The sequence below is a fragment of the Sprattus sprattus genome (genome assembly GCF_963457725.1).
Source record: "Sprattus sprattus genome assembly, chromosome: 4".
Taxonomy (NCBI): Eukaryota; Metazoa; Chordata; class Actinopteri; order Clupeiformes; family Clupeidae; genus Sprattus; species Sprattus sprattus.
Window position 1 is genome coordinate 37,133,747 of NC_137923.1, and position 16,994 is coordinate 37,150,740.

The 16,994-nt window shown below is 41.2% G+C and overlaps 1 protein-coding gene across 1 annotated transcript in view; it reads right to left on the reverse strand.

The window, feature by feature from the left end:
- The window catches only part of tuft1b (tuftelin 1b), a gene marked incomplete at both ends in the record, with an annotated part of 18,360 nt that extends 2,405 nt beyond the window's left edge, over positions 1–15,955 (reverse strand). Inside the window, 8 exons of the mRNA XM_080836934.1 lie at positions 420–643; positions 1,153–1,266; positions 2,285–2,368; positions 2,492–2,560; positions 2,951–3,037; positions 3,259–3,339; positions 3,612–3,659; positions 15,893–15,955. Coding sequence (XP_080693060.1) covers positions 420–643; positions 1,153–1,266; positions 2,285–2,368; positions 2,492–2,560; positions 2,951–3,037; positions 3,259–3,339; positions 3,612–3,659; positions 15,893–15,955 — 770 coding nt within the window. The remainder of the gene's footprint in view (positions 1–419; positions 644–1,152; positions 1,267–2,284; positions 2,369–2,491; positions 2,561–2,950; positions 3,038–3,258; positions 3,340–3,611; positions 3,660–15,892) is intronic.
- Between the last annotated feature and the right edge of the window lie 1,039 nt (positions 15,956–16,994).

Here is a 16,994-nt window from a genome sequence, read left to right on the forward strand (position 1 = left end):
TAAGGGGCAACATGTGTCCGTTACCTCGGTAACCACTCTCACTCCCTGTGACACACTGCTGTGCATGATCAGCTGCTGTTTAAGGCATTTAAGCTTTTTAAAAGTGATTTATACTACACTGTATGTTTGGAATTGGCAACATGAACAGAACACAGTATGCAGTATATCAGGCCTGCATGTAGTGTAATCGGGAAATTATCCAGTACATAGAATGAATAAAAGGCTTGAATTTGTATCCGTTCTCCTGACCTCTAAGAATTGAACAAATGACCTTGGCTTTGCCAATGCTTTGCAGTTGAACTACAAGAGTGAATGTTCCATTTTGTAACCATGGTAACATCCACTCTTGGTGCACCGCCACTTAAATTATTATTTTTTTTTAATGAACAAGTGTGTATCCATGGCGACAGGACGCTCACCTCTTCTGCTCTGCTTGACCCCCCTCCTTCTGCTTTCTCAGCTCCTCCAGCTCTGCCTCTTTGGCAGCCATCTTTTCACGCAGGGAGCCATTCTCCGTCTCCATGCATCCCAGCAGCCTCTGCTGCTCCTGCACCTGTTGTCTGCGGGTATTCGCCTCCACCTCGGCGTCCTGCAACAACTCCGCCTGCTCCTCCACACGCTGGCGACATGCCTCTCCGCTGGCCTGCAGGGGGTGCCATCATACAACATCGGAGTGAGCTCAGTGGAAAGGGGCTGACGTACAGCTGGTGCAGGTGTTTGTGTATGTGAGTGGGAGCAGCTGTAAGTCTTCTACCTTTAATGTTAAATCGAAGTACTGTATATAACTCTTATTTTTGTTCATGTTTTTAAATTCTATGACCACTAGATTTGGGCAACTGTTATAAACCGGTATCCAAAAATACCACATACCATAAAATAACACATTAACACACTAAACCGGACTAAACCGCAGACCAGGCCTTGGGTAGGATTTCATTGTTGGACAGAGAAACACAAACAGAGAAAAGGAAACTAGGAGACGGAAGATGCCAGAAAAGGACAGTATGAATTAAAGATTAAAGTGGATTCAGGAGACAATTCAAAACAAATGACTTGCATTAACTAAACAACAGTGAGATCAACAAGAAGACAAACAGAAAAAAGGTGCTAAGAGAACCACAATAAGAAAAGCGAGGGATTTGTGTCTCTGACCTGCATTTTGTCTCTCTCCTCCTGGTGGCGTCTCTCAGCCTGCTGCAGCTGAGCATACAGACGCCGTGTCGCCTCTCTTAGCCTCACACACTCATCTTCCTCGTCATCTTCCTCCTGAGACACACACACACAGGAGAGGGGGATTACATACAAATAGATAATATTATATGTATATATTTTATAACATAGATTTTTCAATATGGGAAGATTCTTCCCATAGACAATTCAACCTACTGACATAGGCGACCGGTACCAGAACCTCTATTTTACATTCTATGTGTGGCCGAATTTGAGAGATTGCTCCTCAGGATGTCAGACAGGTGAAAGACAGAACTTCATGCTCAAAGAGACCAAACAAAAGCAGAGGAATGAGAGAGAGAGGAATAGAGGAGTAGGGCAGATAGTGAGTGAGCCAGAGAATGTGTCCACGATTGTGTGTGAAGAGAGTGAAGAAGGGTTAGAGAGTGAGAGAGAGTTAGAGAGTGAGAGAAGGTTAAAGAGTGAGAGAGAGTAAGAGAGTGAAAGAAGGTTAGACAACACTCTTCCGGGTAAAGAGGTGAGACTTTTCAGTGTGTTTGTGCAGAAGGGTGTTTGCATGTAAAGAGGTAAAACGGTTGTCTATCTCATGTGTTTGGAATGGAGAGGAATGTGTTAAAGCTTCCTCCTCTTCCAGAGAGAGCAGAGAGAGCAGAGCAGCCCGAGGTCAGGCAGTTAATGGCTGCAGAGTCTACAGTTACACAAACAGATTAGACGCTGATGGAGCCCACGGACCTCACCGTTACTCAGCAGAAACGGGATATAATATACTAAGTGTCTGTGTGAACCGTGGCAAGAGAGGCTGCCATTTCACAGTGCATTAGGTGTTTGTGAGTGTGTGTGTGTGTGTGTGTGTGTGTGTGTGTGTGTGTGTGTGTGTGTGTGTGTGTGTGTGTGTGTGTGTATGGCATTGTAGCATTGTAGAGGTTTAACTGGTTAAAAGTGAGAGGAACACTTAAGGAACTCACCTGGAAACACTAAAAAAGGCGAACGCCCCCATAGCCCTGTATATTCCAAGCATCCTGATTCTTTGTTTTAGGTGTGGGAGTAAATTGACTGACCGTGAGTGAGAACACAAGAAGTACAGTAGACTTACCCTTGTCAGAGGTGGGTCAACATTGCCATTGAGGATCACTGATTTGCTGCTGAGCTCAGTAACTCCGTAGCCATTGGTTGGAAACTGAGGGAATGGACAGATCGTCATAAAGAGCTTTTAAGATGAAGATGATGAATAAAGCAAGCAATGTTGTTGTGAAGTCTCCAAAACAAGACTAAAGACTGAAGACTGAACTTTTATAATCACCTTATTGTTATTATTGTTGTTATGTCTTAATGCCATTTGCTGCCGAAGGCTCTTCAAACAGTACCGGACCTGATCGGAAAATACCAGGGTGATTAGACAACACATACACATATACATATACATATACATATACATATACATATACATATACATATACATATACATATACATATACATATACATATACATATACATATACTGTACATATACATATACATATACATATACATATACATATACATATACATATACATATACATATACATATACATATACATATACATATACATATACATATACATACACCCACACAATCCAGTATACAGTATGGTTTACACACACACACACACACAATTTAAAGGTCTGCTTACCCGGTGTTGAACACCTACATTATTTGCACAGAGACACACAGATACACACAGTATAAATTTGCACACACACACAAAGACTCGGTCTGACCTCTTGTATCTGAGACACCTCGTCTGTTAGCATCTTGACACTTTGCCGATGTTTCTGATCTTTTTGTGACCGCTTCTCCAAGTAGACCTTTAATGCACAGAACCGGGTTTAGAGATACACATTGTGGTGTATAGACCCAGGCTAGATGATATCCCATTCACAATGGTATTTATACACAATGAAAACAGCCAGGAAGACACACACACACGCACACAAAACACATACCCACTTCAAAATCACAATGCAATCACACTCTTCAACACACAACTTCTAATTTAGACACATTGGCACAGAGGATAGAAAGTTACCTTGATGACCTCTGTCTGTTCTTGTGGTGGTGGTGGTGGTGGTAGTGACTCAGGCTTCCGCTGCTGCCTCTCAGAGGATGGCTGTGACAGTGGAGGAGAGAGAAGTCCTTGAGAGAGCGCTAGTCTAATTTCATCACAGCCAAAGATAATCTTATTTCAGACGACATCAGCAGAGACCTGCTCCACAGCCACTGCTGCTCTCAGTCGGGCAAACACTCTTATTCTTGCATCCAAAAGGAAACTTCTTCCATTGACACACCATTTCAGTTGCATACAACAATAAAAGTTACGCAAGCTTTTTAAAAAAAAAGTCTAAAATATATTAATTGTGTCCGGAGTCTAATTGTACACACTTTTGAGTTGGTGTCGTGCAGAGTGATTTTAAGTCGTCCGCACCTCTCCTGAAAGAAGACAAAAATGAGAGAGGGATGAGAAAAATATCACGAAGGTGTGTTGACAGGAGGGAGGGATTTAGACAAGTAGAGGGCAGGTGCTGTAGATATTTCGCCTCAGACATATTTATAAATGTCACATTTAAGACATTTCCATAGAAAATGTCAAGGGCATGTCTCTGACGCAAAGGCCAACTCAAAGCAGGCCTGGCCTAGTGATATAAAACACTTACTTAGGCAAATATCCAGACTATGCACTCATTCATAACTTTTATTGACACAGCAATTCACCAAATTACCCCCAATTGAGAGGCATCAACACCCATAGCAAGTGACTGTTTGCACACTTTTACTTGCACACAGCGGTAAGTGACATACACTTATCGTCTTTGCCGTCATGTTTCTACCCTACTGATACCAGCCAGTTTCTCCAATGCGATCTACAGGGTCAGTACAACTTAACATTGAGTGTCCCTGCTGCAACATGCCTAAAGGCCGAGATATCCTCATTAAGGAGCATGAATTGCCGACGCACGCAAGACGTGAAAAGTCGCGCAAGGGTCGCGCAAGGGGCTTGCAGGGCCTCTTGCGCTTGTGCTTACGCTTACGCCTCTGACCATAAATCGGCCTTAAGAAATTACTTAATGTATAATCCTATTCAGTTTGGATGAAAATGCATCAAATTCTAGTACATTATTAAAAAAGACCATGAATCTAACCCCCACCGTCAGTTCTAGTACATCATGTAACAGTATGTACTGACATCAGAAGTATACATTTCTAATAAATTACTCTAGGAGGAATGAAAGGTTAAGTGTGTAGAGCCTAAGGACACATAGGGTATATAAAGTGTATAAAGTAAAGACACTTATAGAAGTGTATGCTTTGTTACATCATTCTTCACTCTTGCCCAAACTTGTCTATGCACGCCAATGCCATAGGTGAATTTGCATTTTTGATTATCTAACGCCGTTGTTTCCAAAACAAACATTCCTTTTTAGCTAATGCAAACACCTTCTGAAGAGGAAGAGTAATCATTAGACATGCCAAGGTCTGTTCGCATGAGAAGATTCATGACAGTTATGTGCACTCTGCAAATTTTAATGCATTTGCCTGTGTGTGTTTAGGCAAGTATGTGTACAGCTTTGTTGTCTATCATAACAAACCTCCACCTACGACTGTCAGCACCTGATCTAAATAAAGCACTCGCATCATATATGCTCAAAGAGTAAGTATGCACAATAAGGACAATTGTCCTTTATTGTAATGTTTTAAGACACAGTCTTGCATTCTGTAACACAATAACAATATTACACACTAGAGGTCACCTCTTTGTCTCACTCTTTAAAAAGCTTCTAACTGGCTTCTTGCAGGTTACTTTCTGCTACGGCTATCCCATGGGTCCATTTTCAATTAAGTTCACGCCTACTGAATGTTCCAGAAAGATAATGAGGAAAAAGTATCCTAAAGCATGTTAGTGGAAAATAATTTGGGTTTCCAGGGAGGAGTATTTTATACAGCAAATCAGATACATCAGATAATCTAACTTCTCCTAGGTACTGATTCCTATTATGTCTAGTCCCTCAGGCTAAGCTTAAGGAGCCTGTACTGCCTTTGTTGTGTGTGTGTGTGTGTGTGTGTGTGTGTGTGTGTGTGTGTGTGTGTGTGTGTGTGTGTGTGTGTGTGTGTGTGTGTGTGTGTGTGTGTGTGTGTGTGTGTGTGTGTGTGTGTGTGTGTGTGTGTGTGTGTCTTCCTTTGCAACAAGTAACTTCTAATCTTATCCATCTTGTTCTTGTGAAAAAAAACAATACATGATGAAATTAGGCACAAATCAAAACAAAGAACTGGACAGGATCTTCCTGTTTCCATCAGAATCTGCTCAGCACAACGAAAACCCTGCACACTGAACAAACACAATCGGTACACTTGAAATGTTCCCTCTCCAAAGCTTCAGTTCAGTTAGTTTTTTTGGCACCGATGTAACATTTAATCTTTTTCATTCCAGGTAACTGATCATTTGTCAAACATCATTCATGACAGAGCTCTAAAACAAACACCCCTTTTCAGCCAATGCAAACACCTTCTTCACAGGAACAGTAATCATTTAACATGCCAAGGTCTGTTTGCAGAAGAAAGCCTCAAATGGTTGATAGTGAGAGAGGAATGGGGGGGTTGAAAAGCTTTCTTTTCACAAAGAGCACAAAAGCTGAGAGCCAAGCTTATGTAACTCTGTAATCGTTGCAGAGCACACATATGTGCTCTCTGCAACAATGAATTTAATGTCTCCTCTTAAAAGCTGTAACAGTGTCTGTTCCTGTTTTTTGGCACCTTACCATTTGACAGGGGAACCATTTTAAACAATATTTCAATATATGTCCCCCGCACACACACTACACACACAAACACATCCACATCACTATCCACGTTGCGTGTGAACAAAATTTTAGCACTGTTTTGGCAGAAAGGAGTTACCGCATTCCTGCCATAACTGTTGAGCTTCAGTCTTGAAGTGACTCATTCCACTACAACAGCAACAGTATTATGAACAGCACAAGCAGGCTATGGCCCGAGGCCTAGGGAGAGGCCAGAGTGGGGTCGTCTCTCAGACACAGACACACACACACTCATGGCACAGGGCTGCGATCCTCACGTCCCTGCAGCATTCAAATGGCCAGCGATTGCCCAGACCCTCATACCTAAATGATGACAGGCCAGAGACGGGGCTAAGGACTAAGAAAGCTATGAGCACTAAAAGGAATCCAGGCCCCCTGGAACAAGCACACAGAAAGTGATTTTGATGTCACCATACGCAGATGAAGGCATACCAAGTGCCAATGCATGGGTGACCACAATGCGGTGCAAACCCATCCTCCCCCACCGTCACACACCACAAAACCCCACCCCCTCAATAACTTCATGTTGAGTAAATATCTAGTGAAGGCAATTTAACTTCAGTTACACAATTTACAAGGAATGAATTTAAATGATCCACCATTTTGAAACCTGTCCATGGCATCTACCTAGCTATATATGATGAAGCTAACCTCATGCCCAGGCATAGCAGTAACACGTCACCTGAACCATGTGTCACTTTTACGTAGACATAACTAGACATGGGGAAAAAACAGGATAAAGGCTACATATGGCCTCGTAGCCAGACAGGGAGGGAGGGTGCAGGGAAAAGGATAAAGCCCTGGCCATCAAAGGGAAACTCTGAGCTGGAGGACCTGACTCAGACCTCTGTGGGTGGGAGCTGGGGGTGGGGTGGGGTTGCCAGCTGAGCGAGAACAAACACACCCATATGGAAACACACCAGAGCACCTGGCAGAGGGAAGAGGGGGTTGTCTGAGCAGGTACTGCAACTCCAGCTGGTACCTTGGTGAGGTAAGGAAGGCTGGGGCACCACCCCCGGTTAGTGAGTCGCCCCCCAGGTCTGAACCACACTTTCATCCACTCCCAGCAAACCACAGTGGAGCTGTAAAAACTCTCAGGTGAGGGAAGATGATAGAGGAACAAGGAATGATAACAATTAATGGTGAAATTAAATGTTTACAGCACAGTGAGAAAGGGCTGTGTGCACGTGTGTGTGTGTGTGTGTGTGTGTGTGTGTGTGTGCTCACTGCGAGGGATGATTCGTGAGGCTCAGGACGTGAGTGTCCATGACTCACCTGTGGGGCTTGGGAGAGGCATTCCTAACAAGGGCAGGAGACCAGACTGAGTGAGGATCAACGCATGGGTCGAGACACCCTTACATGACAGGAGTGTTATTGGGGGATGAATGTGTTTTCTGTCTGTTTCAGGCTTACATTCGTCTCTGTTATCTCAGACAAAATACCAGACACTTGTGCAAATGCGTCAAATATAAGGGTGCTGTTACACACCTGGTCAGTTTGATCAAAACACACTCTGAATGTGAACGCAAAGCTAAGGTAGAACCGCTATACTTATATACATCAATAGTTTTTATCTTTGTGTGTATGTGCATACTTGTGTGTGTTTATGTGTGTGTGTGTGTGTGTGTGTGTGTGTGTGTGTGTTTATATATCTGTGTGTTTCCTGTCGCTCCCTGTGAGGTGGGAGAAGTCTTAAAGGACCCGGTTGAGGAATGCAGACTAATGCTTTTCAGATGAGATAAGAGCTGCTGGCTTTCATGTCTGTTCTGGGTAGACATGACACATGCCATCATCCATCGCCCATTTACCACACTTAAACCCCTGTCAGACATCATTGTTCCTAGCCTATGACTTTTAAGTTGAATTTTGTCTCACATAGGTATGAACACACACATACACAGATACACATACACACACACACACAGTACACACACACACAAACACACACACACACACACACACACATACAAAAAATGTGTGTGCAAAGGACCCCACTCTCCATAGCTAGACCTTGCCTTTGAAGACCCAATATGTTCCTTAAAACACACAAATGTACACAAACACACCCTCTCAACAGCCTCATCAGTGCCAGAAATGGATGAAAAAAAGCTGTGCTATTGTGGCTGGTTGAGTGAGTTGCGTTCTGACATGCTAATGTGTGTTCCAGCATGAGGAAACGCTGGCAAACGCTTAAGCACATTCTTACAATAAACACATTCATTAACAAACCCGAACCATATCTCTCCTCTCCTGTCATTATAGTTCCCTTGGTTTGAACATCATGTGCTGATTACTGCTATATTCTTTTAACTGTAGCTGAATACAGTGGTTTACATCATATATCTAGTAAACATATATACATATATACTATCTTTATATTATGGCATGCCGTTCAGGAAATTAACATTTTAATATATATATACAAAAGTCTGAATATATATACAAAACTCTGAATATAGATACAAAAGTCTGAATATATATACAAAAGTCTGAATATATATACAAAAGTCTGAATATATAGCCTTTACAAAAGTCTGAATATATATACAAAAGTCTGAGTATATCTACAAAACGAAGTCTGAATATATAAACAAAACGAAGTCTGAATATATATACAAAACTCTGAACTCTGAAGCGCTCTATCTGCCTGTGTCCGCCAAACGATGCAAAATGAACGTGTTATTATTGCATTTTTAGCGAGTAATCAATGTTTAATTTGAGCCATATAACAGAAAAACAGTATTTCATGAAGCAGAAAACAAGGAATTACGAAGATTTTGACGAGACCCCAGTCAAACTCAATGGGGAGAATTGCCTCTAAAAATATCCTTCGTGAAGTCAAATGGTGTAAAATAAACGTGTTATTATTGCATTTCTAGTGAGGAATCAATGTCTAAATTTTACAATATAACAGAAAAACAGTATTTCATGAAGCAGAAAATATGTAATTACAAACAATTTGGTACCATTGATTTAATAGGACGCGCTCAATCCAATATGGCGGACACAGACGGATTGAGCGCTTCAGAGTTCAGAGTTTTGTATATATATTCAGACTTCGTTTTGTATATATATTCAGACTTCGTTTTGTATATATATTCAGACTTTTGTATATATATTCAGAGTTTTGTATATATATTCAGACTTTTGTATATATATTCAGACTTTTATATATATATTCAGACTTCTGTATATATATTCAGACTTTTGTAGGCTATATATATATTCAGACTTTTGTATATATATTCAGACTTTTCTATATATATTCAGATTTCTCTATATATATTCAGACTTTTGTTTATATATATATATTCAGACTTTTGTATATATATTCATGCCGTTCAGGAAATTAACATTGGAATATATGTATACAAAAGTCTGAATATATATACAAAAGTCTGAATATATATATATATGCACACACACACACACACACACACACACACACACACACACACACACACACACACACACACATTCAGTATGTATATAATGTAGCTATCCTACAGTATATAATATGCAATGCCTGATCAATAAATTAACCTAAATCAAAGTGTGTATGTGTGTGCGTGTGTGTGTGTGTGTGTGTGTGACCTGTCCCTTCCATCCCTGTGAGGTGGGAGAATGAGGTCAGTCTCTGGGACTAGGCCAAGTCTTAAAGGACCAGGTTGATGATTGCAGACTAATGCTTTTCAGATGAGATAAGAGCTGCTGGCTTTCACGTCTGACATGACACATGCCATCCATCGCCCATCTACTGCACACTTAAACCCCTGTCAGACATCATTCAGTGTGGACACATGTGTCCAATTTCCGATTTCACTCCGATTTAAATCGGAGATCTGATTCATGTGTCTCCCCAAATCTAGATTTCTTGTGTCCGACTTGAGTCTGACTGGACTCCGATGTAAACCCCTGGATACACAATTCGATTCCGCTGGGAATCAGACTGGACACGCATGTGTCTCTCGAATCTAGATTCCAATTGGACAACAACAACTTTTGCATGTGCTTGAGATCCTGCCCACAGACATATACATGCATCATATATGTCTATGATATGATAATCGCTGCTAGACGCTCAGTTCTTGTGCTCCCTCTCATTCACGTTGAAATACTGAAACCGAAACTGAAACTTTGAAACTGGAACGCAACTGTTTGGGACAGAACACGCTTATTCAGTGAACAAATATTTGCATATTACTTTTCCACCAGTTGTTAGTCATGTAATCCATTCATATCGATGTGAATCAATCAATACTAATACAACTTTAACTGTGGTGTGTTTTTGTTTCATTTCACAACGTATTTACTGTATAATCAACGGTAGCAGATGTAAACATTCCGCATTTGATTTGAACTGACGCGGCCAAGATCTGGATTTGTCACTGCCATGTGCTTTGAGATAGCGCAGTTAACCCCCCATGGAGACCCCATGGAGAGAATCGGATCGGATCGGAGTACTGCCATCATGTGCCCGCACTGTGTGTCCCTAGCGTATGTCTTTAAGTCGAATGTTTCCTCACATAGGTATGAACACACACATACACAGGCATATACATACACACACACAAAAAATTGTCCGCAAGCGATTCCTCCCCCCGTAGCCACTCCTTGCATTTGCATCTGAAGACACAATGTTCTGTTCCTTAAAAGACACACACACTCTCAACACCCATTTACACCCTCCCCTTTGCTACTCTCTCTCACACACTGAACCTAAAGTCATTAAGGTTCATCAGTGCCAGAAATGGATGTCAAAACGCTGTGCTATTGTTGCTGGAGCAGGAGGAGTGAGTTGCGTTCTGACATGCTAATGTGTGTCCCAGCATGAGGAAACCCTGGCAAACGCTTAAGCATATTTCTACACTTACTCCATTACTCTCCTCTCCTTTTCATATATTCATATATATGTACAAATGATGTGACTATCCTATATAACATTGCCCTCATACAAAAGTATTTTGACGCGTGTAAAGAACATACTATAATCTACTATATTCTGCTTACTGACTGTATTTAAATGAAGAGGTTTACATTATGGCCATACATTACGTATATGTTGCCTCATTTTAAATAATAAAAGTTTATCTTATCTTATCTTATCGACAGTGAAGTGCAGTGAACTCTCCTGTCTGTCCCTGACCAAGGAGAACATGATCATTTGACTTGGCCCCCGGGCGCCATAAAAGGCCCACTGCTCCTGGGGTCCTGGAGGAAGGACAGCCCAGGATGGGATAAATGCAAAGGACACATTTCACTCAGCCTCTTCGGCATGCGTGCGTGTGTGTGCGTATGAGTGTGTTTCTGTGTGTGTGTGTGTGTGTGTGTACAGTCTTCTGAATAACTGCTCAGAGTGCAATATTCAATGTCTGATCCCTGAACTAATCTAAATAGCACAGTGGTTGCTTATTCATTGCTCAGAACAAGGTTCTGTTGTGACCAATAGCAGATTGCTTTAATTGCTACAGTAAATGACATCTCAGATCGTTAAGAATATAATGCATACACATACATTAATCTGAAAACTGTGCATACTGGGGAAAAACAGTAGAAATTAACAGGGGGAATGCCACATATGATAAGCCTAACGCGATTTATCCCAATTTTCCAATCTAACTCAATATTTATTAAAATTAAAGATTTTATTATTAAGTAATTTTTTTTAGATACAGGAAGTTAAAACCTCAGTATGGTTTGGTATATTTTCTGATATATTTTCTGGGCCTCAATTTTGCTTGTAAACACCACAGCAGAGGGAACTGCATAGATAATGATAGTGAACTCCACTGGAAGAACTGCATAGAAAATGATAGTGAACTCCACTGGAAGAACTGCATAGATAATGATAGTGAATTTCCGTGGAAGAGCTGCATAGATAATGATAGTGAACTTCCCTGGAAGAGCTGCATAACTGCGGTCACCTTTGATGATAAGAATCTTGATCAAGCTCATAAATTCCAATTAACTGATGGTAGAACTAAAGGAGGGAATGTGTTTTGGCAGAATGGCAAAAGGATATGGCACCTGTGATCGCATGTGTGCATGTGAGAAACAAATGTTACATAATGTAGTGGGGAGGTTTGTGTGCTGAGGAATGACTGATATCGCAGGCCTCTTATGGCATAAACTCTTCTTGCAAGGGTTCGATATTTCGGAACGAGGCTCGGAAATATTTGTTTTGTGTTATGCCTTACTGCTGAGATGATGGATCCTATTATAATAGGAAGCAGGTTGCAGATCCAATATATCAAGCGGTTGTGGGTGTGTGTGTGTGATTTTGTGCACGCAGGCACACAAAGACTTGATTGACACAAAGACTTGATGAACAACAACAATAACTTATACAACAAATGATTCTATAAGATCCGGGCAGTACTCATGCTTCAACTTAAGAAAACATTTAATCTTTGGATTTGGATCCAAACTAGAGAGAGACTGAGAATGCGACCATATGCGCTGATGAGCAGCTCCAAAAAGCACCTCCATACCTCGCCTGTGTCTTCAGACTAGCTCTCTCAACTCAACTGGCCCTTCCTCTGAAGCTAAAATTACAAGCACTCACCACTGAGTTTAACAACTGGCCCTTCTGCAGAACTATATTACAAGCACTAACCTCTGAGTTCAACCACTGGCCCTTCTGCAGAAGCTACATTACAAACACTTACCACTGAGTTCTACAACTGGGATGACCGACAAGGACATGATTAGAAGCTGTGACTTCAGGTCAGCTGATCAGTCATACTCTGGAACCTAGTACTCATCCCTGGGCACAAATAACCCCTGGCCACTACACTCTCCTATCCAAGCTCTATTTCATTTAATCGGACACCCCAACGAGCCAGTGACTAAATAGTAAGTGGGAGTAGGTGACTTCTGATCTCACTTACTTCATCCCCATACAATGACATGCATATTTTAACACTTTTCAGGACTACAGCATAGAAAAAACATTCATTCATTTTAATGCAAATAGTAGGTAGGAGTCATAAATAAAAAGCCTATTTGATACAGGCATCTGGAATCCACGTGTCAGTCAAATTCTAGACATATACAGACTCTGGCTCGGCTTGATGTAAAGAGATCAATAATGTTCTGCAATCTAATTTAAGTGCACCCTTTTAAGGATCTTGATGATAACAAGAGACAAAAACATTTAAAAAAACGAATCTAGACAAGAGGCTTTCTAATGAGGTTTAACCTCCCCTGAAGTAGGACAGAGATCAAATCTGGAAATCCCAGGAGGAACTTGAGATAACCGCCAACTCATTTGCTGGCACATTACAGAATTTAAAAAGATTTTAGAACGACCAAATTAAAGTCCTTCAACATACCGATACAGCACAAATAAATTATATTAATGTATTTATTAATCAAACAGTAATGAGCACTTGTTTGTTTTACGGGATAAGTCGATTACATTCCTACCACAGGCTCACTGACACATTATTACTGTAACCCATAACTACTAACACGCATCCATAAGAGAACAGTACATCTTATTTAGTCAAAAACTAAAACAATCTTACCTGTAGCTCAGAAGAACTTCACATGCTCTTCAGCTGCTCAGTAAGAGACGAAAAACAAAGCCTCATAAAACTAGACACACACACACACACAAAATTCCCCTTAACACTTTCTCTCTATCACGCTCTCTCTTTCTGTCTCTCACTCCTACAAACACATAGATATGTCGGCAGGGGACCTACCCGGCTATTCTGTTTAGCTCACTGGTACTGCCTTGCGTTTGTGAGTCGGAGAGGGAGGGGCTGAGTGTGACTTGAGACACCCCAGCCTTAAAGCACCCACATCCCTCTGATGCTTAACGTCCCCCCCTGCAGGCGAGTGGACATGTGTGCACTAAAAGTGTATATTCACAAAATAAATTGTAAAATAGTTTTTAAATGTCCACCCACCATGACAGCAAGAGTTCATTTTTCAATTACTCAATACAACTTTGTTGCACTAAGCTTGAAACTGTAAATGGTCAAATACATGTAAATAAAGAAAAAAATGTGCCATTGTACTATATCTTCCAAAAAGGCTGCTATCAGCCATTCTTAACAAGTCAACACCTTAGATCACTGCTATAGGTACAGACTGATGCAACTCTTCCCAAAAAGGCATCCAACCGATAGGATCTATTTAAACATGCTTAAAACACATCAGTATTTGAGCAGTAAGGTTCAGAGTATGGTGATGACTCAAAATCAATGGGAGAGGCAGAGAAGAGGAGAAATCATTAGCGGGATCAGTTTCACTCTTTCAACAAAGACCCTCTGTCTGAGAGGGATAGGTAGCCCAAACATGAGACCCAGGCAATCCTCTCTCTGGGTGGCGTGTTGGGCTGAAGGAATTCAAATGTGTTTTGTGGGGCCTTTCTTAAAGGCTTTCCCTAGGTGTAATTTGGATTTAGTTTGCACATTAAAATATGTTCTTTTGGCATAGTGGAAAGATTGTTGTGTGAAAGTACGGTGTGGTATCTGTGTCTGTGCTGGGGCAGGCTGTGTAGTTATCTGTGTCTGTGCCGTGTGGCTGTGTGGTTATCTGTGTCTGTGCTGTGTGGCATCTGTGTCTGTACTGGAGCAGGCTGTGTGGTATTTGTGTCTGTGCTGGGTTAGGCTGTGTGGTATCTGCGTTTCACACGTGAATCCTCCCTTAGCACTCTTGCATTATTAAACAACAGCATGCCTAAAGTGTCAGATTCTGGGATTGTGTTTCACTGTAGTAGACAAAAGCAGTTTTAGGTTGTGAAGCGCTGTGCATGCGTGTATGTGTGTGTGTGTGTGTGTGTGTGTATTGAAGTGGGCCCTACACTTGTGTGTATACATGATCAGACATCCTTTGTGAGCCAGGTCAGCATGTAATGTTTTGGAGCAAAACACCTAAACACATGCCTGAAAACAGCAGCATTTCTCTCATGCACCAACGCACGCACACACACACACACGCAGACTCACAGACACACGCACACGCACACAAACTGATGGGTGAGGTCCCCTAACAGCCTACAGAGAAACATGTCAAAAAACTGTCATAAGGGAAACACTAAGGGATTAATTCCAGAGCTTCCAAAGCCAGATGCTTTGAGGTTTTAGCGTCTCCTGCAATTACACAGCACAGTTTAGAAACAACAACTTTCACGCATCTTTATTGTTATGGATGTGTGCTGAGCAAGTGTGTGAACTTAACACAGTTTGACTTGTGCACACACACACACACACACACACACACACACACACAAATACACCCACAGGTATAGCCAATCCTTCCACATGGTGACAATGATTCATATAAATTAGTCCAACCTAACATTCTCATGCCACATTTGCTATTTCCCATGCAATTCTCATGCATTTCTCATGAAGTTTAAGACAAATCAATTTGCGTGCAAATGTGTGGCCACTCATTCACTTAGTTGAACTCATCTTCTCAAACAATCAATCTGAAAAACATTGACCAGATGTAAACATTTAATGACTAGAACTATGTAATAAACAAGAACATGACAATACAAAGCTTGCCTACAAGAACGTCAAAACTTTTGTCAATCATTTTTGATTTGATAACCAACTGGTTACTTTCATCAAGTTTTACAGCTGTCCCGAAGAATGTTACCCTTAGGACACACTTTTTGGTGTCCATGACTAAAGTTGCCTTCGAACAGTAGGCTACTTGAATGGCAACTACTAGGCTATCCGCTAAACGTTAGTGTTGCATATGCAAATAGTTTTACAAGTAAAGGCCAATTGTTTTGTTTAGCACATCTAACCAACTGGTCCTCAGTGAGTAACATACGTCACATAACACACATCTGTACAATAACAAGTTAATGAACACAACACATACCATCATTTCGTCCTCTGTCCGAATATCATGAAAAGAGCATTCATTCATCGCTGTCCCGTTCATTTTATGGCGAGACAGTAGCAGGTATCCTTTTCAAATTCTACAGTATCGTAAAGCCCACACCTGTTGAAGTTAAACTAAAATATTCCGTATAAGAGTTGATCATGCTTGTGTCCGAGAAAGTGACGCGAAACCCTGTTAAGACTGGTCTTTTCCTCTAGATGACTAACCCACGACTGGTTACTTTGTTAGGACCCCATAACATTATGTCCATGTCCACACCTGTGAACGGTAGGGTCAATTATTCATATGACACACACGCATACCGCAAATAGCACAGGTCAACGGAGGACAACAGAGGGAATGTTGCACTTAGTAATCAAGTTAGTTTACTGTATGGACCACATTTAATTAGGCAACGTAGGCTACTAATACATTATTAGTGAGATGTAAAGGCAAGGTTCAATGTGTGGTTTCCCCACGAGAGATTAAACTTGACTTGTGTGTTGTGTGTTAAGGTTATGTAGCTCACTATTTTAAGTACTATAGTGGATATTTTATCTTAGGATGAGTTAGCACTAGAAATACAGTAAGATACCACAGGACAAGCAGGCTACAGAAACCAGATGACTTAGTACAAAGCTGAACAATCCGCCCCATCTGGACACACACACACACACACACACACACACACAATGGCAATTGGCAATGGGAAACAATGAACTGACTGGTGTGTTAAGGTTATGGACTTCCACTCTCACAGGTGCACAGGTTTATTTAGAGGGCTGACATGTTCATACAATGTTATGCTTGATGAATGATTTTGCGGTTTGCCAGTACAAATGGTTGCAGAAGCTTGGCAATGAACAACGCCTGGCACGTAAAACGGTTGACATAATTTTTTTTCTGGCTTTTTCCAAGGGCTGTGGATCTTATTTGACTTTTACTGCTAGCATCAGTGTACCATGCCAAATGCCACTGGCTAAAGCATTTACACAACAAGACAGAAGTCACAGAATGTTCTCCTTATTTCTGACCTCATATTGTGCTGCAGGCAGAGGTGAAATTAGTGTCACGAACAGGAAGTAAAAGACCAGCACAA